Source organism: Microtus pennsylvanicus, chromosome 2, assembly GCF_037038515.1.
Source record: "Microtus pennsylvanicus isolate mMicPen1 chromosome 2, mMicPen1.hap1, whole genome shotgun sequence".
Lineage (NCBI taxonomy): Eukaryota > Metazoa > Chordata > Mammalia > Rodentia > Cricetidae > Microtus > Microtus pennsylvanicus.
The window spans coordinates 111,093,735-111,119,321 of NC_134580.1; the positions used below are offsets into that span (position 1 = coordinate 111,093,735).

General features: G+C 41.5%; 2 protein-coding genes across 3 annotated transcripts; one reads left to right on the forward strand and one right to left on the reverse strand.

The window, feature by feature from the left end:
* Window positions 1-224: 224 nt before the first annotated feature.
* On the reverse strand, window positions 225-2,435 carry LOC142844365 (uncharacterized). The gene is made up of 3 exons (XM_075962732.1): window positions 2,371-2,435; window positions 1,333-1,943; window positions 225-419 (listed from the first exon to the last, which is right to left on the reverse strand). Exons 1-3 carry the CDS (start codon window positions 2,433-2,435, stop codon window positions 259-261), a joined length of 837 nt encoding a protein of 278 aa, XP_075818847.1. The 3' UTR covers window positions 225-258.
* On the forward strand, window positions 1,573-23,988 carry Crls1 (cardiolipin synthase 1). 2 transcript variants are annotated; one of them, XR_012909711.1, is made up of 8 exons: window positions 1,573-1,881; window positions 4,367-4,504; window positions 9,389-9,518; window positions 15,321-15,406; window positions 16,413-16,481; window positions 20,513-20,604; window positions 23,064-23,715; window positions 23,747-23,988. XR_012909711.1 is itself a non-coding variant. In XM_075962270.1 (7 exons), the coding sequence occupies exons 1-7, from the start codon at window positions 1,573-1,575 to the stop codon at window positions 23,149-23,151; spliced, it is 912 nt and encodes a 303-aa protein (XP_075818385.1). In that variant the 3' UTR covers window positions 23,152-23,988. The 2 variants fall into 2 exon arrangements, 1 of the variants encoding a protein (XP_075818385.1); XM_075962270.1 differs by having other exon boundaries at window positions 23,064-23,988.
* The last annotated feature ends 1,599 nt before the right edge of the window (window positions 23,989-25,587 follow it).

Genomic DNA, 25,587 nt, shown 5'->3' on the forward strand with positions numbered 1-25,587 from the left:
CCTAGCTTTTTCTCTTACCAGCAGTGTTCCAATAGGTGCACAAGAAATTAAAGATAGCGAGGCATGGTAGTAGATGCCTTTAATCCTGGCCCTTGGGAGACAGAGTCAGGCATATCTTTGAGTGGAAGCCCAACCTGGTCTACAAAGCAAGTCCAGGCCAGTCAGGGCCACACGAGGAGATCTGGTCTCCAGAAACAAAACAAAGTTAAAAATGATATTGATAAAATGCTCCTTAAATCTATAATCGCCAAATTTAATTCAAGCTTTCAGAACAACCTTAAGATGATTGTATGCCTTCAGACTGGACTGAAGGAGGATAGTGGAAAGACTGCAAAACCGTTGATTGCCATTTGACAGGAACTCGGTGCCCTTCCACTGGTACTGCCCTTGCCTGGGAGGCCCTGGGTTCAAGTCCAACACTGAAACAAAAGGTAGAAATATGTTTGTAAGGTTAGGAAGCCAATGTACCAGTAAGGTGTAACTTGTAACAACAGGTTCATTGTTAGAACTAACTAACTCTCTCTCTTTCTCTCTGAGACAGGGTGTCTCTGTAGCTTTGGGGGCCTGTCCTGGAACTAGCTCTTGTAGAGATCTTGAACTCAGAGATTTGCTTGCCTCCTGAGTGCTGTGATTAAAGGCATGTGTCACCACCGTCCTATTTTGGATTTTGTAAGAATAAACTTTTGGGGCTAGAGAGATGGCTCAGTGGTTAATAGCACTGACTGCTCTTCCAAAGGACCCAGGCACGATTTCCAGCACCCACACAGCCTTCTGTAACTCCAGTTCCAGAGGATCTGACACCTTCACGCAGACATACATGCAGGCAAAACACCAATGCACATAAAATAAAAATCAACTTAATAAAAATACTTTATAAAAGAAGAATAAGCAAGTTTCTTTTATACACCCATTTCCATACCTATAAAAGTAAAGGAAATAAGAATACTTATGTTAGAGTTGTTAATAGGGTTAAATGCACAATAGCTTATACATTAGACACTTTTTCCAAGTAAATAGTGGTTGCTGTGATTGACATTTTTCAATGATTCTTTGGACCTATTCATAATGTTATTTAGTGCTCCAAAAACAGGGTAGGTACTTGAATACTTTTAATCCAACACAAATATTTTAAAACTCCTCCGGTAGTCATAGAGTACCACGCACACCAGCGGGCCACTTGGCACCAGAGGCTTTCGGGCCGAGGCCTGAGATGACTGGCTTCCCAGGGCCACGTGGCACTTGCTCCTGGTCTTTCCTGCCTGTCATTCTTCTTAGCCCAAAGGCAAATGAGCTGCACCGGCGCACAAGCCCGCCGACCTTAGCTGCACATACTTGCCGCTGCCGCCGGAGGGCGCTGGGAAATCGAGCTGCTGGGTGTCGTGAAAGTGTCGTGAAAGCGGCCTTCCTTGACGGTTCCGGGCCACCTGTAATAAGCGGGTCGTGCTGGAGTGTGGAAATTAGTATGGAGACATCCTTGCGGCTTGGGCATTGCCGGGTTCCCGCGGAGAAGCAGGCGGCCGGCGCCTGGGACTGCTGAGTTCTCTATTCCGATTGCACGGCAGCCGCAAGGCCATGCTGGCTTGGCGCGTGGCGCGCGGCGCGTGGGGGCCCCTTCGCGTGGCCGTTCGGCCGCCGGGGGCGCGGCTCGGCAGGGGCGGCTCCCGCAGGGCCCTGCTGCCGCCCGCGGCCTGCTGCCTGGGCTGCCTGGCCGAGCGCTGGCGCCTGCGTCCGGCCGCCTTCGCCTTGAGGCTGCCCGGCGCCGGCCCGCGGAACCACTGCTCCGGTGCTGGGAAGGCGGCGACCCCGGGGCCGGCGGCCGGAGGAGGCGCCACCGCACAGGCCCCGGGCGCCCCTTGGGGCCCGGCGAGCGCCGCCAGCCCGGTACGTACGAGAGTCGGCCGAGCAGGTGACGGGCTCGGCGCTCTGTCGCGACACTCGGTGTTCTGGGAAGTTACGGGCAGGCGGCGCGTTCGGTCGCCGTGAGCTTCGGGGTGGGGGTGGGGAGCTCAGTCGGGTACGGTCTCTGGCCAAATTAGAACCCACTTCAATCGTCGTCTGTCTACACCCGTTGCTGGGAGGTGTGTCTGCACGTTGCATTGGTAAAACAGCTGTCGCTCATCTAGTTAAAAATCTGTTTTTAACTTTTTGAAGCGAATCTTGAGTGTATAGGGTAAATTCGGAAGCGTCTAAGAACGGCCCATCTGTTCGCTTGTGCAGGTTTGGTTCATCAACCTTTGGCCTTTGGTCATCATATACAGTAACACGGAGGATAATTACTTAGCGTGGGTTGTAATGAAAAGATCCTTCAACTTTGTATTATTACTTCAGTCTGTTCTTGCGGTGACAAAAGGAGGTATTTGTCCACCTTACCTGCTAACATCACGTCCCAGGCAGGAGACCCCAGAGCACGAGTGTGGCACACCTTTTGTTGTCATGTTAGCAAAGCTCGTGCAATTATTACATCTTCAATTGTTAGGTCTTCAGAGGCCCCTGTCCTGCTCCGCCTTCATCAGTTACACAGCATGGGCTGAGGTGGCCACACCCCGGCAGGGGGCTCAACTTGAGGAATAGCTTTAAAGCCCTTCCGGAGCTTGAACGCTGGATGCCTTGAAGCGGCCCTCAACCTGGCTGAAGCCCTACCCAGCACAGTTGGCCGAGTATGCCGCAGGTTATCTGGTTGGGTAATCTGAGATTAAGCTTTCCCAGTGTTGACCTGTACAGATGTATGTTATAACTAGCTCTCGGTGAGCGTTTCTTATAGGGCTCGAGCCCCTTCACTGGCCCGGTAGCTACCCATCCAGTTGTAGTGTGTTTGCCGCGTGAAGTGATAACGACTGCTGGCGGCAGCTCTGACTTAGTCTTGCCCCGTGGGCACATCAGACTAACTTTGGAGCTCTTCATTCCTGGCTTTTGCTTTGTATCGCATCTTCTCCACCACGGGCCATCTTCCCCTCTTCCCAGCCTTTGTGAGTTGCTGTGATACTGGATCAGTGTTTGACTGACCTTATACCACAGTGTGCTCTGCAGGCTTGTCCTTCTTACCCGTCCAAAGGTCAGGACAGCGACCCTGATCCGTCTCACCAGCCTGACACTTTTCCTAAGTTTCAGGAATGTTCTAATATTTTGAACCTGAGTGTAAATGAGCATGTTTTCATACAACTTTATAATGTGATCTTGACTTTGAATAGAACATTCCAGAGTAGAGGGCTGTATTGCTTCTGACTTGCTGTAGTAGGATTTGAAGTTCTACAATTTTCTCTTTTTTAAAATTTACTTTTATTTCATTTGCATTGATATTTTACTTGCACGTATGAGGGTGTGAGGGTGTCAGATCTGGCAGTTAGAGACAGTTGTGAGCTGTCATGTGGGTGCTGGGAATTGAATATAGGTCCTCTGGAAGAGCAGTTAGTGCTCTTAACCTCTGACCCATCTCTCCAGCCCTGAAGTTCTATAGTTTTCAGTGACAGTATTTTGTCATCGGATTCCAACAGCCACCCCATTATCCCTCTATACCAGTATGCGTTCTGTTGGATTCTTTTTGTAAAATAAATGCCTTTTCTTAGGAGGTAGGTGGCTCATGAGATTTTAAGATGCCTTGAGAAATGAACATTGACACTTTTCCCCTTTGGTGTGTGCACACATACTTGCTATGAACACATGCAAAGATGAGGACAATTTTCCTGGTGTGTCTGCTCTCTTTCTGCTGTGTGCCCTGGGAACTCAGGTTGTCAGAGTTGGCAGCAGGTACCCACACCTGCTGAGCTTACCAGCCTGCCCCCCCCTTTTCTCTAAGAAGGTTAAGGTTCAGGTAAATTGGTTACTAATTTATTGATTTAAAAAGATGTTAGAATGGTTCTTTGAAGACAAAGTTCAGCGGGCGAATCAGCTTTCAGGCTTCGGGGACAGACATTTTCTTGCTGTCTCTGTCCCGTGTGGCGCAGGGCAGGTCAGCTCCGCTGGGCTGGAGTTGTAAAGTTGCAGTGCTCTCGTGCATCTCCTGCTTGGCACAGGAGGGCTGTTCTTCAGGGCAGCTGCCAAGGGGCCCTTTTGTCAGTGCCAGTTTCTACAGCTTGGCTCCAAATGAACTTTCAAGAAGTCACAACTCCAAGTGGGAGCTGGGAACGCCCTCAGTTTTTGTTTTGCTTTGTTTTTTTGATTTTTCGAGACGGTTTCTCCGTAGCTTTTGGTTCCTATCCTGGAACTAGCTCTTGTAGACCAGGCTGGCCTCGAACTCACAGAGATCTGCCTGCCTCTTCCTCCAGAGTGTTGGGATTAAAGGCATCGGCCACCACTGCCCAGCTTGTTTCCATGTGTTTTAAAGTATGAATTTGTATTTTATAAAAACTGTGCTGTCTTTGTCTTTCAGTATGAAAATCCATGGACAATCCCAAATATGTTGTCAATGACGAGAATCGGCTTGGCCCCAGTGTTGGGCTATCTCATTCTTGAAGAAGATTTTAATATTGCACTAGGTGTTTTTGCTGTAGCTGGGCTAACAGATTTGGTAAGTTATGAATATGTTTGCTTTTTGCTCCCTTCCAAATCCCACACTATCCATAATTCCCCTGGAGTGCTAGATGGACAACCTCAGCATGAGTGTGACCTAGCACTTTGTGTAAGGACTTATCTTCAGCATCCATGTGGAACTGCTTTTCTGAGATCTAGAAAAGATGATAAAGATCTAAGAGATCTTCAAGTGTAAAGGTCGTGGAGAGCTGTAGGAGAGGATATCTCTACCCTTGGTTTTTAACTTCTTTAAAAAAAAATAAACCCCATGTAGAAATGTTCAAGATGCAAGTACTTACTGTAGCGGTAGAATAAAGAGAAGTTCTGGCACTCTGTGTCTACTGTGAAGGAAGTAGTCTGATCTGCAGGGAAAGTGGAGGAGGATGTGGCCTGGGAGCTGGTGCAGGCCGTGTTCTGCTTGGAACTGTCATTCATCAACACACCTACGGCTGCTGTGCAGTGAAGGCCTTGGTTCGAGATGGGAATTGGGCATCCTTTTTCCTACTTCCTCAGCACCTGGACAAGGAGAGGCGTTCTTTGGTATCACTGTCGGTTTGGGGAGTGTGATATCAGATTAGAATTGGGAATACAATGCCACGATAGAAGGCTCTGTTGCTTCTGCTGACCAGCACTGCCATCGTAGATAACTGTATTTATTACCTACCTTTTTACAGAGGGTTTAAAATGGCTTACAAAGTTTTATGCCCACAAACACAGTTGAGAGAAGTGTAGGATAGAGGGAAAAACTTGAGGTCAGGGCAGTATGAGCATGTGGAAATAGAACCAATATTTTCTCAGACAGGAAAACTGGGAGATCTGTTTGCACCTGGATAGGAGATAAATTATGTTTTCAAACCTATTTGTTTTTGAACAGTTTTGTTCAACATTTATTTAATGAGAGTAGAAAACTGATTTCTCAAAAGTAAAGGTTGTATGGAAGTTTAAAAATGTTTGTTCTGGGCGGTGGTGGCGCATGCCTTTCATCATAACACTTAGGAGGCAGAGACAGGCAGATCTCTGAGTTTGAGGCCAGCCTGGAACAGAATGAGTTCCAGGACAGGCTCCAAAGCTACAGAGAAACTCTGTCACATAAGATCAAAAATAAAATAAAAAAAAAGTTTTGTTTTCTGTCTGTGGTTCATAGAGACACCTAGTAACAGTAGTGTTAGTAATGAATGAAGTTAACAGAAGGCTTTGAAGAAGATGGACAGATGTGAGCATTTGCGTTGTCTTAGTGTTTCTGAATATGCAGCAGGTACAGCCTTTCACACGAGTCTTGCCTTCTCCTTTGTCAGCATCTGTTCGCATTCTCATTTCTCCTCCTTCCTTGGGCCTGTTTGTCCCTCTCCTGAAGCTCTCTCCACTCACATTATTGGTGTGGTCTGAAAATCTGTCCTAGAACATTAGACTGATAATAAAATATTTTAGATAGTAAAGTTGGTTTTTTTCCCCCAGATATTAAATTTACCTTTTATATTTGTTAATTTGTGAGGGCTTTGTGGAGTAGGGGTTCAGCTGCCACATGAAATGGCCTTATTAAATGAGAGAGGCACCCCATTAACAAGCATGGCATGATGTGTATGGAAACCAGAATTAACTGGTACCATATTGTGCACTTTCCCATGGAGATTTGGATGCCTCCGCAACTGCTGGTTTTAAGCAGGGGAATGGCAGGATCTGATTGTGTGGGAAGTAGGCTCTCGGCCAGCAAGAATTGGGAGCCAAAGAGCTGGTGAGGAAGTAGATTAGACTGAGTTGGAGTTTGGAGTTAGAAGTGGATGGGCTTGTATAATGTTCTGAATAAAGTATTGATATGTTGATATACTGGGCAGATTGACTGGAAATAAAACAGGATCGCCAAGCATTCCACCCCCACCCACACCTATCTTCAAAATCAGGTTCTTGGTGGTAACACTGGGGGATGGGGAACCCTTGAGACAGGACAGGGTTTTGGGGAAACCACCAAGCTCCTGATAGCTATTGCTTAAGTTGAATGTGGTAGTGTAGATCAGAAGATGGCAGATTGGGAGCTGCCTGATCAGAGGAAATATCTAAGTGTGGTAAATTAGTCAGTGAGAGGGAGAAGTGGCCATAAGTACAGGAACAGAAGCCCGGCAGGGACGTTAGGGATGGTGAGAAAGGAAGATAAGACAGTGCCAGTATGTCCCAGAGAGTAAGCCACAAAAGTGCTGCTAGTGTGAGGTCACATGGTCTGAACATGCAGAGCACAATGGTCATCTGCATGAGAACTTTCTAGAGGTGTGAGGATGATTGGCTCAAGTTGGTAAGCAAATGAGGGATGGTGGTGGCTGGCACTGCTTTTAGGGTAGTTTTGTTTTGTAGGGGAAGGAGGGCCAAAGGAAGGTTGTTTTAAAGACGGGTGTGCTGAGGAAGATTTTGGATTAGCTGAGTAATAAAATGAGGAATGGAATTCCATTAGGGAAGACAGAAGATGAGTGCAGCTGGCTGTGTATTAGGTGCAATGCAGGGAATACTGCTGGTTGTCTTTTTACTGTTTTCTTCTAGGAAAGTAGAGACATGGCCGTGGGCTAGAATGAGAGTGTTTAATAGGCATGAAGTAGGTCGGGGTAAAAGCATAATACAATACTGTTAGTAGATAACAGCTAGGCGTTGAGTGCACACAGAAGGCTATGGTCATGAATTTGTGACATCAGTCAGCCCACTTATGTATTTTTTGGAGCACTGTTTAACCACTGCATGCTGGCCTGACGTGCATGGTGCTGGTGTTGTAGGAGGAATGAAGTGCAGCGAGAGCAGTGTGCTTGTTTGCACAGGAGTGATGTGAGTTAGAGCAATAGTGCAGACGGGAGTAATGCCAAAAAGTGGGAAGTGAAGAACAGAAACTAACAAAAGCTGGGTCTTCAAGGCCTTAATTCCCTATTACTGGCAGTTTGTTAATCAACCTTACCTCCAGTCCACTTAAAATGGCAGCACCAGAGGCAGGCTGATGACTGCAAGTTCTGGAACAGCCAGGTCTAAATAGTAGGCTCCAGGCTGCAGAGCAAGAGAATCTGCCTGTGAGCGAGTGAATGAATATTACAGGGTGAGGGGAGGCAAAGGGCAGGGAAGAAGAAGAAAGCTGATTGTTCTAATAGTGATTGGAGTCGTTAGTAACTGCTCTTTTGAGGTCTTGCTAAGAGACTGAACGAGTATTAATCATATCACGTGCTGAAGGCAGCCAAGGCTTTGAGATAGGTGAGTGTTACCTGTTTTAAGCAGGAAGAAAAGCCAAGTCAGAGGCCTTGTTCAAGGTCACGCAAGAAGGGAGTGCAGTGCAGGACTTGCTGCAGGCTGTTCTGCGGTGGTGTCTGTGTGGGTGCTGGGGGGTTTTGTTTTGTTGTGCTAGGGATCATCTGGCCTTCTGTGTGTCAGGTGAGAGCTGTGCCCTGAGACACATCCTCAGGCCTAAACCAGTGACTTAACCACTCCTGGGACTTTCTCCTTAACTTATTGGAATATTTGGCAATACATGCTTAATTTTACATAAGTTAGTTTTACATTGTTTGCTTAGAAATAAGAATAGATTTCAAACATTTGTTGAAGTATAAAGTTAAATAAAACTAGTACTATACATTGGAGCTTAGGATAAACGAGGCAGACAAATCTGCCTTGTGTCATATGACTGGGCAGCACCTGGTTTTGATCCTTTTTTTGGCCCCCGACCAAGTCTGGCCCCTCTCGAATTAGGCTAGAGATTCAGTTTTTATGGTAAAAGAAAGCTTGGCAACCTAGTGTGATCTAGGTTAAAATATTGTTTCTAATCAAAATAAGTAATAAAGAAGTAATTTGCTAGGTGTGGTGATGTATTTCGATGTATTTCTTTAATTCTAGCATTCAGGAGGCAGAAGCAGGCAGACCTCTGAGTTCCAGGGCAGCCAGGGCTACATAGTGAAACCCTATAATTTAAGTATTACCATTTTAACTAGTAGGTACAGAGGATTACAGTTTTCTTTCATAGAATATTGAGTTATTGAATTAATAGTGGTACTAAACAATATATGTATGTGTGTGGCACATTTATTTCTTTGCGTGTGTGTGTGTGAGAGAGAGAGAGAGACAGAGACAGAGAGACAGAGAGGGAGGAAGGGAGGGAGGAAGGGAGGGAGGGAGGGAGGGAAGAAGGGAGACAGGTCATCAACCCAGGGCCTCATAGAAGCTAGGCAAGCGCTCACTGAAATACACCCCAGCTCTCTAATGAAATACATTTTAATATTGTATTTATAAGATAAGAGGCAGAGAGATGGCTCAACTGTAGAGTGCTTCCTGCTCTTCCAAAGGTCCCGAGTTTGAATCTCGGTACCCACACAGACAGCTCCCAGTTGCTCAGTTCTGGAAGATTGAACAGTTTCCTCTGGCCTCTGTGAACACACACGTACACACACAAACACAAAACTTACAGTCACACATATACGTAAGTTTTAAAACAGGACCCACAAGAGTCAGCCAGTACAGGAAAACAGATAGAGATGTGAAAGCTGCATGTCTCACAGTTTAAAAGTAGTCCTTACAGGCAACAACAGCCGTTTTGGCTCTTAGTCCCAGCTCTGTCGGTCACACTTTCCGTGAGTTGTGTGGGTTTTATCTCTGCATTTATGTTTGCGCTCATTTCACATGGGCATGTTGTAGAATTAGTAAGAAGTCAGTAGGACCCCTTGGAGAAGAAAAAAACAGTACTATAAATGTGAAATTTGTTTAGATAATTGCTGTTTCAAAAGCTAAAAGACTAAGAATGTTTGGGGATAAGAAACGAGATTTTACTGGCATTTTCTGAAAGCATAGTTGTCTCTGGTATCTCTTAAGCTACAAATTACGTACTCTGTTCCTATGATGATGTTTATTTAAAAAACACTTCTATTTTCAGTTGGATGGATTTATTGCTCGAAACTGGGCCAATCAAAAATCAGCTTTGGGAAGTGCTCTTGATCCACTTGCTGATAAAATTCTTATCAGCATCTTATATGTTAGCTTGACCTATGCAGATCTTATTCCAGGTAAGAACACTTGTGTGTACTTTAAATAACAGGGAAGAACAATGGTAGTGAGCTTAGGCCTTCTCTTGAGAAATAGTTTTTCTTCAAAAATGTTTTCAGCTTTAAACTGTTTCCTCAATTTAAGCTGTTTTGCTTGCCACACTGTTTATTGTAGAATTGTATTCTTGTTACACTAGAAGAAACAGTTTCTTTATAACTTTATTTAAAATTAATTGAGATAATCGTCCACAGTGCAGATTCTTAATACTCTGGAGTTTTTTGGTGATACTTTATGTGTTTCTAACACACAGATATTTGGAAATAACTTAAAATCCTCATAAGTCGCTGATTTTTTTTAAATTTTTATTAAAATTATATATATATAGTGTGTGTGTGTGTGTGTGTGTATTTTGCCTCCATGTATGTCTGTGCCCACGGAAGGCAGAAGAGGGTATCATATCCACTGGGACTAAAGATAGAGACAGTTGTAAGCTACCATGTGGGTCCTGGAATCTAACTCAGGTCTCTAGAAGAGCAGCTGGTGCTCTTAACTGCTGAGCTATCTCTCCAGCTCCCAGGGTTATCTTTGTTAAGTACAGTTTATTCATAATGGGAACTCTAATACTCTAAAGATATCTGTAATTTTTACCTTATTTTTTAAAAAAAGATTTATTTATTTATTTATTCATATAATTGTTCGATTTACATGTGTGCTTGCATGGCAGAAGAGGGCATCAGATCTCATTATAGATGGTTGTGAGCTGCCATGTGGTCGCTGGGAAATGAACTCAGGCCCTCTGGAAGAACAACCAGTGCTCTTAACCACTGAGCCATCTCTCTAGCCCCAACATTATTCATTATTATTCAGTTTCAAATTATATACATACATAATGCATTGTCTGAATATTGTGAATCTTTATGGTCTCTTGCTTTATGTGTTATTGTGCCTCTATGGTTCTTCATTTTGTGCTTTGGCTGTATTTGTCAAGCAGGTTTTCTTCCTCATCCCCCAAAGAGTTAGAAGTGAGGTTTGAGAACGGAAGCTGGTTCACTGTTTGTGTCTGGTAAAAGAGGTGTAGTGGTGTTTTATTGTATTGTCCGTTAGTGTCCATTGTTGGCATTTGATAGGTGAAGTGTAGTGATGCCTCATTCTGGTCTCTGCGTAGGGTCCTTGAGTGTCCATTGTTGGTATCTGGTAGACATGTATAGTGATGCTCGTCCAGTTTGATGCAGGTTTTTAAGTGTTCAAGACACATTAGTTATAACTAATAGCATTAATTATTAATAACTAACATTATTAGTTATTAGATATTCTTAGCTGTTTCCAGTGTGTCTGATCTTAGAATCAGCTTTTTTTCAAGGGAAAATAAAAATCTGTTTGATTTGATTGATTTGGTTACACGGAATTTATAGGTATCTTTGACAGATTTATTCTCAGGTATCTGATAGTTTGTAATGTTCTTGCCATTGGAATCATTTAAGCATTGTTGTGTGATGATCATTGTTACTGATGTGACAGCAGTCAGGTCTTTTCCTGTGTTAGCCTGTGTCTAGTAAGGCTTACTCCCTCTGACGCTGTTAGTCTGCTGGCTTGTCTCCAGGCCCAGTATGCACTGTCTGTGGTTGTGACTGTTTTATCTCTCATTTCCTCACTGTGTGTCTCATGCTGAGTGGGAGCAAGCCTGCCTTACCTCAGCTCAGACGCAGCTTTTACAACCATTTTGTGGGGTGATTCCTCTAGGGATTCATAGATCCTCTTTGCAAATTAAGTAGTAGTTTTTCTTGGAAATTTCTTCCAAGTGTTCATCATGTCAGAACACTGAGAACTCCTTCAGGCACTTTGTGGTCTAGCATGTTTAAGCTGCTATTTAGGTGAGTTGTAGTACTGTTTTTCTAGTGTTAAAACAACCTGTAGTCCTGGTGAAAATCAAGCTTGGCCGTGATAAATGGAGATATTGTTGGATTTGGTTTGATCATATTTTGTTGAAGATTTTGCATTCAGATTATGAAATTAGCCTGGCATAATTTCTTATAGAAGGCATTCTTTGTGATTTTTGTCCCTACCTTTTACTTGCTAGGCATTGTTCTACCACTGAGCTAAATTCCCAAGCTGTAGCCTGGAATTTGTTTCTTGAAAAGTCTTTGTTGGTTTTTTAAATTAGCTTTTTAAGTTACAGGGAAATGGGTTTCATCATGGCATCTTCATCAATAGGTGTTACACATTGTTCCCAGTCATTCCCCTTTGTCTCCAGGGGACCCTTTTCATTCTCTAGTAGATCCCTTCTGCTTCCTGTTACACATGATGATTACCTGCTCTGCAACCACCTTGCAGATCTTGTTCTTTCAAGGATCCCCTTTATGGCTTTATGACCTACAAAAGTATAAATATGCACATAATGCACACATACATGTGTACATTTATACATGTAAAATTTTAAATTTAAGTTCTACATGAGAGAAAATGTGATTTTGAGTCTGACTCAAAATTATTATTTGAGCCCAGTAATGATTTCCAGCCTTTTTGCTGTAAACGTCATGACTTCCTTTTTCTTTTAATGGTGTAAAATTTTTGTTCATCCAATCATTTATGAGCATCTAAGCTGTTTGAGTTTCCTGACCTTTTTGAATAGTGCAACAATAAACATGCAGTTCTTGGAGTCCTTCTGCTGTGTACTTGAGTGGCATAGCCGGGTTATATGGTGGCTCTGTTCTGTCTCTTGAGGAAGCTCCATACAGCTCCCTCTAATAATTGCATTCTCATCATCAGTGAACAAGGCTCCTCTTCCCCAGTCTCCTCAGCATTTGTTGTTGGTCCCTGTTTTTAATGCCAGTGTTGTTACTTATCAAACAGGTTAGTGACTTTTTTCTTAAGTTCTTGAGTAGTAGTTATGTGACATTACAGTTTTTCATCTTGAATGTTTGATAGAATTTGTTGAAACCATTGAGAAGAATTTTGAAAAGGTGATTAATTTTTAAAATTGTTTAATTGTTCCAGGGTAATTCAGTTTAATAATTCATCCTTTGTACCTTTGCAGGGGGTGATTTTTTTCCCTAAGAACTTACCCATTTTATTTATATTACGAGATTATTATTTTAGCACTCTTTGTTGGTACCTTAAGATTTATGGTATATAACAATGTCTGCATTTTTATCTTGAGTCTTACTCCCTTTGCTTTTCTCTTGATTAGTTCTGTCACTAATTAGCTTGCCAGTCCTGTGAGTCCTAATGAACCAAATAAGGCTTTGCAAAGACTCAGATTATTTACGTTATTAAATATTGCTCTCCTCCCCTTCTGTCTTTCTCCTTATCTTGGTTTTCCTTGATCCTTTTTTGTATATCAGTTCTTTTAGTAGAAATAAAAATGACACTACAATATAATGAAACATTTTTAATAACTATATTAAAAATAAGAAATCGATTAAAATTTTGATGAGGCATTTTATTTAATGCACTTGATTAATGACATTCTTCTGGGCCATTGACGAGCTAGTAAGGTGTTCCCAAACCTGAGGATCTGCTTGATCCTCTGGACCCACATAGAAGAGAGAGAACTAATTGTGAAAGTCACTTCTGACTTCTGTGCCAGCACGCATGTACCCCCCACACGCTCACATACTCAGTACGTCTTTAGGTGGAATTCAGAAGTGATTCTAGCATATACTCAATAAGAAATTACCAAATTGAAGTACAAAACTTCCAAATCAAGTGTTTATCTCCATTTTTTGCCCCTTTCTATTTTGGTGAGCTTGTGGCTGTGGTATTGACAGCGCAGTCTATCGATGAGCACATTTCCCTGAGGCTGCATTTTCTGCTTATGTACCATTTCACTGCATTGTGTGTGTTTTATGTCATTGTCCAATACAGAATATTTTCCTCATAATTTTCTGTCTGGCTAATATTTATTAGGGTGAGTGTGGCTCAGGGTCAGAACATTTCCCTAATATACATCCGGCCCTATGTTCAATCCCCGGTACAACTAAAATAACAATATTTTTTAGTTGTCAATTTGTATGGATGTTGTAGGTGTCTTTTTAATGATTTCAAGCTTAACTGCATGTTCAGAGACTATGCTCCATGGCTTTAGTCTCGCAGCTTGTATACAAACGGATTTTACAAATGTGTGCTTCAGTGAATGGATACTCTGTAGTGATGTTCTCTGTATAAACTCAGTAAGTGTAATTTTCAGTCTTGTTGCAATCTTTTACATCTTGACTCCCTGTTCCTTTCCACCTTTTTGGTTTGCTTGAAAGTTAGTGAGAGATGATGTTAAAGTTTTTTCTTTGTGTCTTGTTTTACTCATCTCCCTTCCACCCCCTGCAAATCTAATTTTGCTTTGTTATTTCTTTTTAAAATTATGATATTAAAAGCACATAAGTTGGAATTGTATATTTATGACAAATAGAGTATTTTATTTGGAAGTGGCCCACCAGATGGTTGCAGGTAGTAAAGTGACTGCAGAGACACTGCCAGGTCCTGTGCCGTATTGACTCCAAGAGTGCACTGCCCAAGTCTGCATTCCCCAGACCTCCATCCCGGCAGATTCCTCACAGCTAGCTAATGGTTTGACTTGCAGAGGTTTTCTGCTTTTAGACTATGGTTATTGTTTAATTTATCTGCTAATGCTTACTGTAGAAATGCTTGCTTAATGATTAAGGAAGTGCATCTAAAAATCATGGTCCACATGGTTCATTGTAGCCTGGCTACTAGAGTTACATGGTCTGCTATACACATTTTCTCTTTGAAACAGCACTGTCGTGGAGGGTGAGACAAGGCAAATCCAGTTTGCTCTGCAATTGCAGGTGCAGAATCAGTAGTAGTCAGGACAGGAGAGGGCCCTAAACACTGCTTCAGATACCTCTGAGCTGTTTGAAAGTACCACAGGAAGGATATCGGTAAACTATGATTTGAATTCAGGATTTTTCCCATCAAATTTATCTTGTGAAAAATAGGATTGTGTGTTAAACTTTGTATGGTACAGAAGGCTCTAAAGTGAAGTAAGTTCTCTGTCTTCCCATCTAACACATCCTCCTGTTGACTATGGCCCTGGGACCATGCTGGAAAATCTGAGGAATATGAGTTGAGTATCCCCAGTGGCAAGCAGCTTGGGGTTTTGGATTGTTTGGGGGTTAGTGATGTTCAGCTGGCAATGTGCAAATATTCCAAAATCCAAGAAACTGAAATCTGAAACATCTCTTGTCCAAGCACATTGGATAAGGGAGACTCAGCCTGTGATAAGAATTGATTGACAGGCAAAGTAGGGAGAAGAATAATAGTTGTGTGGATAGGAACTAGCTCAACAAGAGTGAATACATTTTGTATTTCTGTAAGCTATATATATGTAAACGCTCTTTAGAGAGTAGACTACAATTCAGATACAAGGACCTCAGGATATTTTAACTTCCCTTACATCCCCATTCACCTCCCTATCATTACTTTATATTCATTTCCAGTGACCAGGACATCTTTTTCCCAGAATCACAAAGCTGAGGAGAGTGGGGACGGGGAGGCTGAGTGTGGCTCGCCTATGTGCAGGCTTGCAGTTTATAGACAGACACAGGAGAGAACGGAAGTGGTGAGCGGGTTGGAATTCTGGAGCAGAGAAGTCACAGAGCCAGAGTCTGCAGTTCATTCTGATCACAAGAAGGAATAAAAAGAGCAGAGCTTCACTGTAGGGGCCTGAATCATTAATAAGTACTTATTACAAAGATTTTACTTACGGAAAACATCAAATAGTATGAGGCTGATTAAGGCTTTTCTGCAGTCAAAGTATCTATTTGTAATTTTCAGACTCCTCATTTCTGGTTTTTATATTTGATTTTCAGTCCCACTCACTTACATGATAATTTCAAGAGATGTAATGTTGATCGCTGCAGTGTTTTATGTCAGATACCGAACTCTGCCAACACCGGTAAGTTTCACAAAATACTCCTTTAGCATTACTTATAAATATTCACTCTATTGAATGTAATTTCGCTTTATGAGAATAATTTATAGTAATTATTTTTTAATGGGAATTTGAAAAAAATTACCCTGCAATTTGAACACACTCATAGTCTGTTTTGAAAGATGGATTTCTTTCTGGGCATGATGACACATGCTTTTTATCTCAGCATTTCAGAGGCAGAAGTAGGTGAATCTTTATGAGGTTGAGGCTAGTCTGTGGTTTATGGAGCTACAGTGAGATCCTAATCTCAAAGAGAACAAAAACTAATTTTAGTTGATGGTATATATGAAACCCAGGGCAGCTTGCCAGGCACCAAACAGCTCATTCTTAGAGGTGTTTCATAGCTCCAAGCTATATATTGTTTCATTTAGCCTCACCATGAATGGTCCAGACATTGTTTTTAATATGTCATAGAAGAATGGAATGGTTTGCTTACATCCTAGTTTATTAGTTTTATAAATATTTGAGTGCATAAGTATAGCATCTTCTTTGGTTCTCAGGAAAGATAGAGCTATAGTTTATTTATTTATTTAATTTATTTATTTATTTATTTTTGGTTTTTCGAGACAGGGTTTCTCTGTAGCTTTGGTGCCTGTCCCGGAACTAGCTCTTGTAGACCAGGCTGGCCTCGAACTCCCAGAGATCCGCCAGCATCTGCCTCCCGAGCGCTGGAATTAAAGGCGTTCACCACCACCGCCCGGCTACTCAGCCAGATTTTTAACCTGTAAAAGAGAATAACATAAGTTTTTTTGGGAACATATATGATGAAGCAAACTTTGTGAGAACAATTGTATATAATTTTGTAGGACTTGACAAATGTACAGTTTGAAGAATCTTATTTTCAATAGCCTAGAATGATCAGGAAGGTATGTAAATAGTGCAGTACGTTGGGGCTAGGCATAGGGTAAGCACTGGTAACTTTTGTTTGAAACCTGAACAGTAAATTGAAACTTTTTTTCTCTTTTGGCAGCGAACACTAGCTAAGTATTTCAATCCTTGCTATGCTACTGCTAGGTTGAAGCCCACATTCATCAGCAAGGTAAGAGACTCACAGCAGCCTTGTAAAGAACTCTGTCCTTTATGAACTTTTATAAAATGCATATAAGTCTCAGTCAGGAGCAGCTTAGAATGAAAGATAAGTCATCTTTCTGTTTCTTGTGACAGATATAATAGATTAGATATCCTTGGGACAGAGGGACCATTGTGTTTGTACAGGACCGTTGTCCTTGTACAGGTATAGAGTATTACCAGCTAGAGAGAGCTTTTAGCTTCATGTGACTCTTATTTGTGTCAAATGCAACAATTTGAATGTAGCACTCCATAGAAAATCACTTGAAGTGCTGGGACAAATGCACCAATAAACCCTGTTCTTTTTTTTTATTATTGATTTTTATTGAGCTATATATTTTTTTGACTCCTCTCCCTTCCACTCCCCTCCCCTTTTACCCTCTCCCTTGGTCTCCATGCTCCCAATTTACTCAGAAGATCTTGTCTTTTTCTACTTCCCCTGTAGATTAGATCCATGTATGTCTTTCTTAGGGTCCTCATTGTTGTCTAGGTTCTCTGGGATTGTGAATTGTAGGCTGGTCTTTCTTTGCTTTATGTCTAAAAGTCAGCTATGAGTGAGTACATACGATACTTGTCTTTCTGGGTCTGGGTTACCTCACTCAATATGATGTTTTCTAGATTCATCCATTTGCACGCAAATTTCAAGATGCATTATTTTTTCTGCTGTGTCGTACTCCATTGTGTAAATGTACCACATTTTCTTACCCATTCTTCAGCGGGGGGCATTTAGGTTGCTTCCAGGTTCTGGCTATGACAAACAATGCTACTATGAACATAGTTGAGCACATGTATGTCCTTGTGGTACACTTGAGCATCCTTTGGGTATATACCCAAAAGTGGTATTGTTGGGTCTTGAGGAAGGTTGTTTCCTAATTTTCTGAGAAATCGCCGTATTGATACCCAAAGGGACTGTACCAGTTTGTACTTCCACCAGCAATGGGGGAGTATTCTCTTTAACCCACATCTTCTCCAGCATAAGTTGTCATCAGTGTTTTTGATCTTGGCCATTCTTACAAGATGGAATCTCAGAGTTGTTTTGATTTGCATTTCTCTGATGGCTAAGGATGTTGAGCATTTCTTTGTCTTTCAGACATTTTAGATTTCATCTGTTGAAAGTTCTCTGTTTAGGTCTGTAGTACCCCGTTTTTGTTTTGTTTTGGTTTTTTTTTTTTTTTTGGATTATTTGTTCTTTTGATGACCAATTTTTTGAGTTCTTTGTTTATTTTAGAGATCAGCCCTCTGTCTGATGTGGAGTTGGTAAAAATCTTTTCCCATTCTGTAGGTTCTCGTTTTGTCTTGTTGACCGTGTTCTTTGCTTTACAGAAGCTTTTCAGTTTCAGGAGGTCCCAGTTATTGTTTCTCTCAGTGTCTGTGCTACTGGGGTTATATTTAGGCAGTGGTCTCCTGTGCCAATGCGTTCAAGTGTACTTCCCACTTTCTCTTCTGTAAGTTAGGTTCAGTGTGGCTGGCTTTATGTTGAGGTCTTTAATCCATTTGGACTTGAGTTTTGTGCATGGTTATAGATATGGATCTATTTTCATTCTTCTGCATTGTTGATACCCAGTTATGCCAACATCATTTGCTGAATATGCTTTCTTTTTTCTGTTTTATATTTTTGCTTTTTTGTCGAAAATCAGGTGTTCGTAGGTGTGTGGATTGATATCTAGGTCTTCAATTCGGTTCCATTGGTCCTCCTGTCTGTTTTTATGCCAATATGAGGCTGTTTTCAGTATTCTAGCTCTGTAGTAGAGTTTGAAGTCAGGGATTGTGATTTCTCCAGAAGTTTTTTTATTGTACAGGATTGTTTTGGCTATCCTGGGTTTTTTGCTTTTCCATATGCAGTGACTATTCTTTCGAGCTCTGTAAAGAATTTTGCTGGGATTTTGATGGGCATTGCATTGAATCTGTAGATTGCTTTTGGTAAGATTACCATTTTTACTATGTTAATCCTATCTACCCAAGAACATGGGAGATCTTTCCATTTTCTGGTGTTTTCTTCAATTTCTTTCTTCAAAGATTTAAAGTTCTTGTCATACAAGTCTTGTTTGGTTAAAGTTACTCCGAGATATTTTATGCTATTTGTGGCTATTGTGAAGGGTGATATTTCTCTGATTTCTTTTTGTTGTTGTTGTTTTGTTTTAAAAGAGAACAAACTCATTTTTCATTATACATACCAATCCAAGTTCCCACTCCTTTCCCTCCTCCCATTCCTGATTTCCTTCTTAGCCCATTTATCATCTGTGTAAAAGAGGGCTACTGATTTTTTTTTTTTTTGAGTTAATCTTGTATCCTGCTACATTACTAAAGGTGTTTATGAGTTGTAGAAGTTCCTTGATAGAATTTTTGGGGTCACATATGTAACTATTATACCATCAAATAATAGTGAGAGTTGACTTCTTTTCTGATTTGTGTCCCCTTGTTCTTATTTTGTTGTCTTATTGCTCTGTCTAGAACCTCGGGTATTATATTGAATATTGAGAGAGTGGATAACCTTGTCTTATTCCTGCTTTTAGTGGAATTGCTTTGAGTTTCTCTCCATTTAGTTTATTGGTTGTTGGCTTGCTGTATATTGCCTTCATTATGTTTAGGTATGTTTCTTATATTCCTGCTCTCTCTAAGACCTTTATTATGAAGGGATATTGTATTTTATTGACGGCTTTTTCAGCATCTAATAAGATGATAATGTGTTTTTTTTTTCCTCCAGTTTGTTTATATGGTTGATTACATTGACAGGTTTTCATTTGTAGAACCATCCCTAAATCTCTGGGATGAAGTCAACTTGATCATGGTGGATGATTTTTCTGATGTATTTTTGGATTCATTTTGTCAGTATTTTATTGACCAGTTTTGCATCAATGTCCATGAGTGCTATTGGTCTGTAATTCCCTTTCTTTGTGTGGTTTGGGTATCAGGGTAATTGCAGCCTCATAAAAAGAGTTTGGCAATGTTCCTTCTGTTTCTGTTGATATTAGTTCTTTGAAAATCTTGTAGAATTCTGTGCTGAAACCATCTGGTCCTGGGCTTTTTTTTGGTTGGGAGACTTTTGATGACTGTTTCTATTTCTTTAACAGTTAGAGGTCTATTTAATTTGCTTATCTGGTCTTGATTTAATTTTGGTAAGTGATATTTATCCAGAAAATTGTCCATTTTCTTTAAGTTTTTCAATTTTGTGGAGTACAGGTTTTCGAAATATGACTTAATGATTTTCTGGGTTTTCTCCATGTCTGTTGTTAGGTCCCCCTTTTCGTTTCTGATTTTGTTAATTTGCATAGTCTCTCTCTGCTTTTTGGTTAGTTTGGATAAAGAGTAAACACTGTTCTTATAGAAGGTTTCTCAGACAGAATTTATTGTTTATTTAAAAAGAAAACCCAGATCGCTGTCCTTTGACTGCAGGATAAATAATAGGACCAAGATGTGTCTCTGTGCACCTTCCTTAGCTGCATCATGCTCTGATTGCTTCACAGAATGTCGTCTTCAGACTATTTTTGGCTCTATTTTGTGCTGTTGAGGATAGGCAGTGCTTATTTCCCCAGAGGATTTCATGGCAATGAATGCATTTCAGTTTCTGACCTCACAGGGTGTGGCAGGCAGCAAGGAACGCAGCCTTGGAAGTCTGGGTTCTGGGTTTGGCTCTGTTGTTTGCTGTGATTCTTTCACCCAGGGAGAAGCCACTTCATTATTTCATATTTACAGAGCTGTTTGAATGGGTAATAAGGAAAAAAGGCAAAAAGTTTTCTAGCACCCTTGCATTGCTGCAGGAGTCGAGATGTACCTTCTGATAGTTGTCAGCACCCTCATAGTAAATAACGCTATGTAGGCAGATAGGTTAGTTGTTGACTCTGACCTGTTAGATATTCTCACCTGGGAATGCCAATTTTGGCATGGGTAACACTGTTCGATCCAGAATGCTTAGAGTGTGTGATGATGAGTATACCTTTGCATTGAAAGCTTAAAACATGACCCATTTGGCACTGTTCATTTATAATGCCTTTATTTTTTAAGGTAAATACAGCAGTCCAGTTAATTTTGGTGGCAGCTTCTTTGGCAGCTCCGGTTTTCAATTATGCTGACAGCATTTATCTTCAGATACTGTGGTAAGCTATATTTGGAATTACTCTGAGAATATCAGTACAATGGCTTATTGTGACAATCCTAGAGTGACTTTGTTCTTGAAGTGTTAGATGACAAAACTCTGGCCACCCCCTTTTCTCTTCCTTTCAATTCTTTCCCTCTACTACTTTTCCTGGTTTTACTTGCTGTCCTTTTTTCTTTCTAAATGCTCAGTGAGTCTACTTAATGCTACTTGTTTGTGCACAGGTATATAGTACCCTCTACTAGAACATGGTAACCTCTAATGAACCATATACCTGAAAGAAACCAATTTTCCTTCCCCCCCAGCAGCCATCAATTGCCAGTAGCATCTCAGAAAGGGGTAGAATTTCATGAGTCCCAACTTTTCATGCAGAGATTTTGGCTGGCTTGTGCTGTTCTTAATGCATGCCTACAGTCATAGCCACTATACGTTTATGTGTATAGTGTCACCATCATGTTCAGTAAGTACTATTTTTGTTGCAAATGCCCACTCTTCTGTCTCTTAAAAATTTTCCCTACTTTTTGCATTATGATCCCTAAGCTTTGGGTATAGGGAATGTGATATAGCTCTTCTGTTTGCAGCTAGGTACTAAACAGACTCTCATAACCAACAGTTTGCCCAGCTTTGAACCCTGAAATCTATAATAGCAAATGTTTGCAGTAATGGCACAAATATTATGGGAATAACCAACTACTTTCTGATTGGATTTAAAACCTTCTCCACATGATGGCACTAAAGCCCGGTTCTGTTAGCAGGACCCCCAAACCATTGCCTGGCTAAGTCATAGACTAAAGGAGAGAACTTAGTTCTATCATTCTGCTAAATGGACATAGTGATTAGTTGTCCCTAAGTTCCTGTCTTTATACCCATGTGTTAGTGTATCTCCCAACCCTACAGAGAAGTTTCTTCTTACGGTAGATGGTGACTAACACAACTAGCCGGTGTGCCCGGTCATTCTTTTTGTTTGTTTGTTTTTTTCAAGATAGGGCTTCTCTGTATAACAGCTCTGTCTGTCCAGGAACTCTCTTGTAGACCAGGCTGGCCTCAAACTCACAGAGATCCACCTGCTTCTGCCTGAGTGCAAGGATTACAGGCGAGCGCCACCACACCTGGCCGTGCGCTATCGTTCTTAACCTTACTCTCAGGCATGGAGCATAGAAGTTAGCAGTCAGACTTGGAGGAATGAGGAGTATTGCCAGTGTGTTAAGAATTTCAGAGGAAGAAAAAGTAATAATAGGGATAACTACAGGAAGGAAGTGGCATTTGAGCCATAACTTCAGGTGAGCTGGATCCTCTGCAGACATTTTGGACAGTGGTGCTGAGGATCCACCTTAGTAGAGGGTGTGGTGGGAGATACCCAATGGAAGCACTTTGAATTTTATTTGAATGTGCTAATTACTGTTGTGGGGTGATCTTTTTGTGCATTGTGAAGATGTGTCATTGTGCTTGTTTTAGTAAGGAACGGATGGCCAATAGGTAGGAAAGGATAGGTGGGACTTCTGAGGAGAGAGAGGAACTCTTGGAAGAGGAGAGTGGGATTCACCAGCCAGACACGGAGGGAGTCGGACATACAGAATAGAGGAAAGGTAAAGAGCCATGTGGCGGAGCGTAGATTAACAGAAACGGGTTAATTTAAGTTGTAAGAACTATGTGGGAACAAGGCTAAGCTAAGGTCAAGCTTTCATAATTAATAATAAGTCACCGTGTCACTTAGGGCTGGGTGGTCTAAAGAAAGTTTGACAAGAAAGCTTATTTGTGATTATTTGTAAATGTCTTGAAATGTGTCAACTTAAACTTTAAGCATTCCATATGGACTATCATTATTGATTTTGAACTATATTTTGGTAAGCTTTTAATTATAATTAAAACATGCTTTAGCAGTCTGAAACAAAGGTGGTTAGTTAACCAAAGTAAATTATGTATCATTTTAAAAATGATACAATCTGAACTTTATTTTCTTACATAAAATGAAAGGTTTTTTTTCTTTGTGTTTTTATTTATTAATGGAGGTTTTCTCTCTCTCAAACTACATCCATGTATAACTTGGTTCTCCTGTTTTTGCTTCAAGGTAATGCAAGGTAATTTAGTTATGTGCCAAGCCATCTAAGTAGGAGCTGTGTAGATTTGCGCCATATTTCTCCAGTCTTTTTACAGTTGTCTCCATTCTGTCTGTATGAAGGTGTTTTTGTGGGAGAAAAAGAGAACATAGAGCACCCACGGTTGTAGTCAGAAAGGAGAGTTGCTAGGACTGCTAGTCATAGGCCTTGATAATTAGATGACTTTTATTTGGCATCACCGATTCAGATGTCCTAAAGGAAGTCGTGGATTTAGATTTTTGTAGCTAGACAATTCTGTCACACAGTTCTATTTTCTTAGTCCATCTTTTACATGTGTACTTTATGATTTTTGCTGTTAGTGTTTTTAGATTTGACAGCTGAGTCCCATTTCTCCCCTCCCAAGGTGTTGTACAGCCTTCACTACAGCTGCGTCAGCATACAGTTATTATCACTATGGTCGGAAAACTGTTCAGGTGATAAAGGGCAAATGAGAGACACCCAGCTCCAGCAGCAAGGAAGCAACTTGCATCATCGATAGCAGTGCCAGCGAAAGCACTTGGTGTTGAGCTTGAGAAAGGACTTGTCAGACAAACCATGTCTTCAAACCGAAGTAATGTACGTTGAAAATAAGCTCTATCATGGGCCTGTGCAGAATTTCCAGTGTATTTTTAAATACAAATAAAACTATAATGTAGAATTTTTAATCTTAAGTTTTTGATTAATTTGTGAGATGAATTATTCTAGTTACTGTTTTTTTAAAAATGTTTTTCAAAAACATTGTTGATAGCATTGAAACAAAAGCAGGAGGGATTTCCTGAGATTAGGTATATACCCTACACAGCGTGGCTACGCATTTTTATGTTTGAATTTTAAGTCTGTATACACATTAACAGTTTATGTGGTTAATACTCGACTGTTTGAAAAGATGAGAATAAACTTAGCTGTGGGTAAGGTAAAAGTGTACAGAGACTTAAAATGTACAGAGTTTTGAAAATAAAAAAGATCAAATAAAATAGATGGTATTGGAGTTCATCAGTAGTCTTCCAGCCTCTCAGGTACCAAATAGTTTATGTATTAGGATAACAGGTAACACAGGAGTCAGAAAGGAGAACATGTAATAGGCTTTGCGTCTGAAAGGCAGAGAATTACATCATGCCTCCCCACTACTTCGGATGTGATGTTTGTATGATATTGTAACCTGTACTCATATGTCATGTAAATAATATAAAACTTTATATTTTTTGGAGTCTTTTTTTTTTAAGCTTTGGAGAATCTTCTATTGTTAACTCAATAAAAGAATAAAAGAGCTGAGGAAAATGTGCCTTCCACTTGGGTTGTTCCGTGGTGTGTCTTTATGCAGTTGTAGAAGTTCCCCAGTCTATGAAGTGCACTAAGATGCAGCACTTCCCCTTACGTGGTAAAAACAACTGGTTCAGGACCATTTGACTTTGAAGACTTGCCACATCTTGTGTTTAGGATAGTGGGGTGCAGGTAGGGTCAGAAAGCTGGGGGTTCCTCTACATACTGGAAGCCTTTGGTTGACCTTCCTCCTAAGTTTTAACCTAAGTGTAATGTGGAACCATATAGTAAGACTCTGCTCATTCATTTCCCGGCTGCCCAGACCCAAAATAATCACACAGAAACTATATTAATTACAATACTGCTTGGCCAATAGCTTAGGCATATTTCTAGTTAACTCTTATTTGAATTAATCCATTTCTGTTAATATGTGTATTACTACAAGGCTGTGGCTTACCAGTAAGGTTCTGGCTAGCGGTTGACCTTTCTCCTTCAGCAGCTACCTGATGTGTCTCTGACTCCACCCTCTTTGCTTCTCTTTCTCTGCTTGGAATTCCTGCCTTGCTCTATTCTGCCCTGCCATAGGCCTAAAGCAGCTTCTTTCTTAACCAATGGTAATAAAACATATTCACAGCATACAGAGGGGAATCCCCATCAAACTCTCCAGTTTGTTGAACTGTGTTAAAACAGAAGTTAGAGATAACGCAAGCTTCCTTGCATTTTTATTGGTGCAACTCTGTTGCTGGTCCTGGCTTCTCACATCGCCAGGTACCAGATTATCTACTGTGGTGGTTTGAATGAGAATGTCCCAAAGTTGTGGGTGTTTGGATGTTTTGTCACCAGTTAGTGTCACCATTTGGGAGAGATTTAGGGGGTGTGGCCTGGTTGGAAGAAGTGTGTCGTACTCCTGAGGTTTCAAAGCCATGTGCTGTTTATTCCCAGTTCACTCGCAGCCCCAGGCCTCTGACACAACAGCTCTGCTCAACCAGGAGCCGCCTGGGGACTCCAGCCCTTGGCTGCAAAAGCAACAGCTCCGCACCACGCTTGGTTGGTAGGTCTCCATCAAGCGCTGCCTGAGGGCCCTGTAGCCCCTGCCTGCAGCACAGCAACAGCTTTGCGCCATGCCATGCCGCTGGCTGGTGGTGCAGGACTCAACTAGGAGCCACCTGGACTCTAGCTACGGGCTTGGACACAGCAACAGTGGATCCAAGCCATGCCATATGGCTGGTAGGAACACTAAGACACCATTATGGCGAGCAAATACAGAATGGGGAAGTGAAAGAGAATAAGGTGGAGAGGTCCATGGGCTGGAGAGAGCCAGATCTGAGGAGGGGAGGGTGGTGAGAAACAGGCCAGTGTGAAAGGCCTTGCTGCCACCTGAGTCCGAGGTGATGGCTGCACCTGTTGGGCTAATCGTGGTCCGAGGCCCTGAAGCAGCTGAATTGATGTCTGTCTCCTGTTGCCGCTGAGGGCCATGCAGAGGCCTGTGGTCTGGACCACCACTTGGGGTTAGATTGATGTTGGGGGGTGGGAGGTGCAACTGCTGTCTGGGGCTATGGTTCTGCCACAGCCAGGATCAGTATTGATGTCTGTGGCCCACGTTGCCACCAATGGCCACACTGATGTCT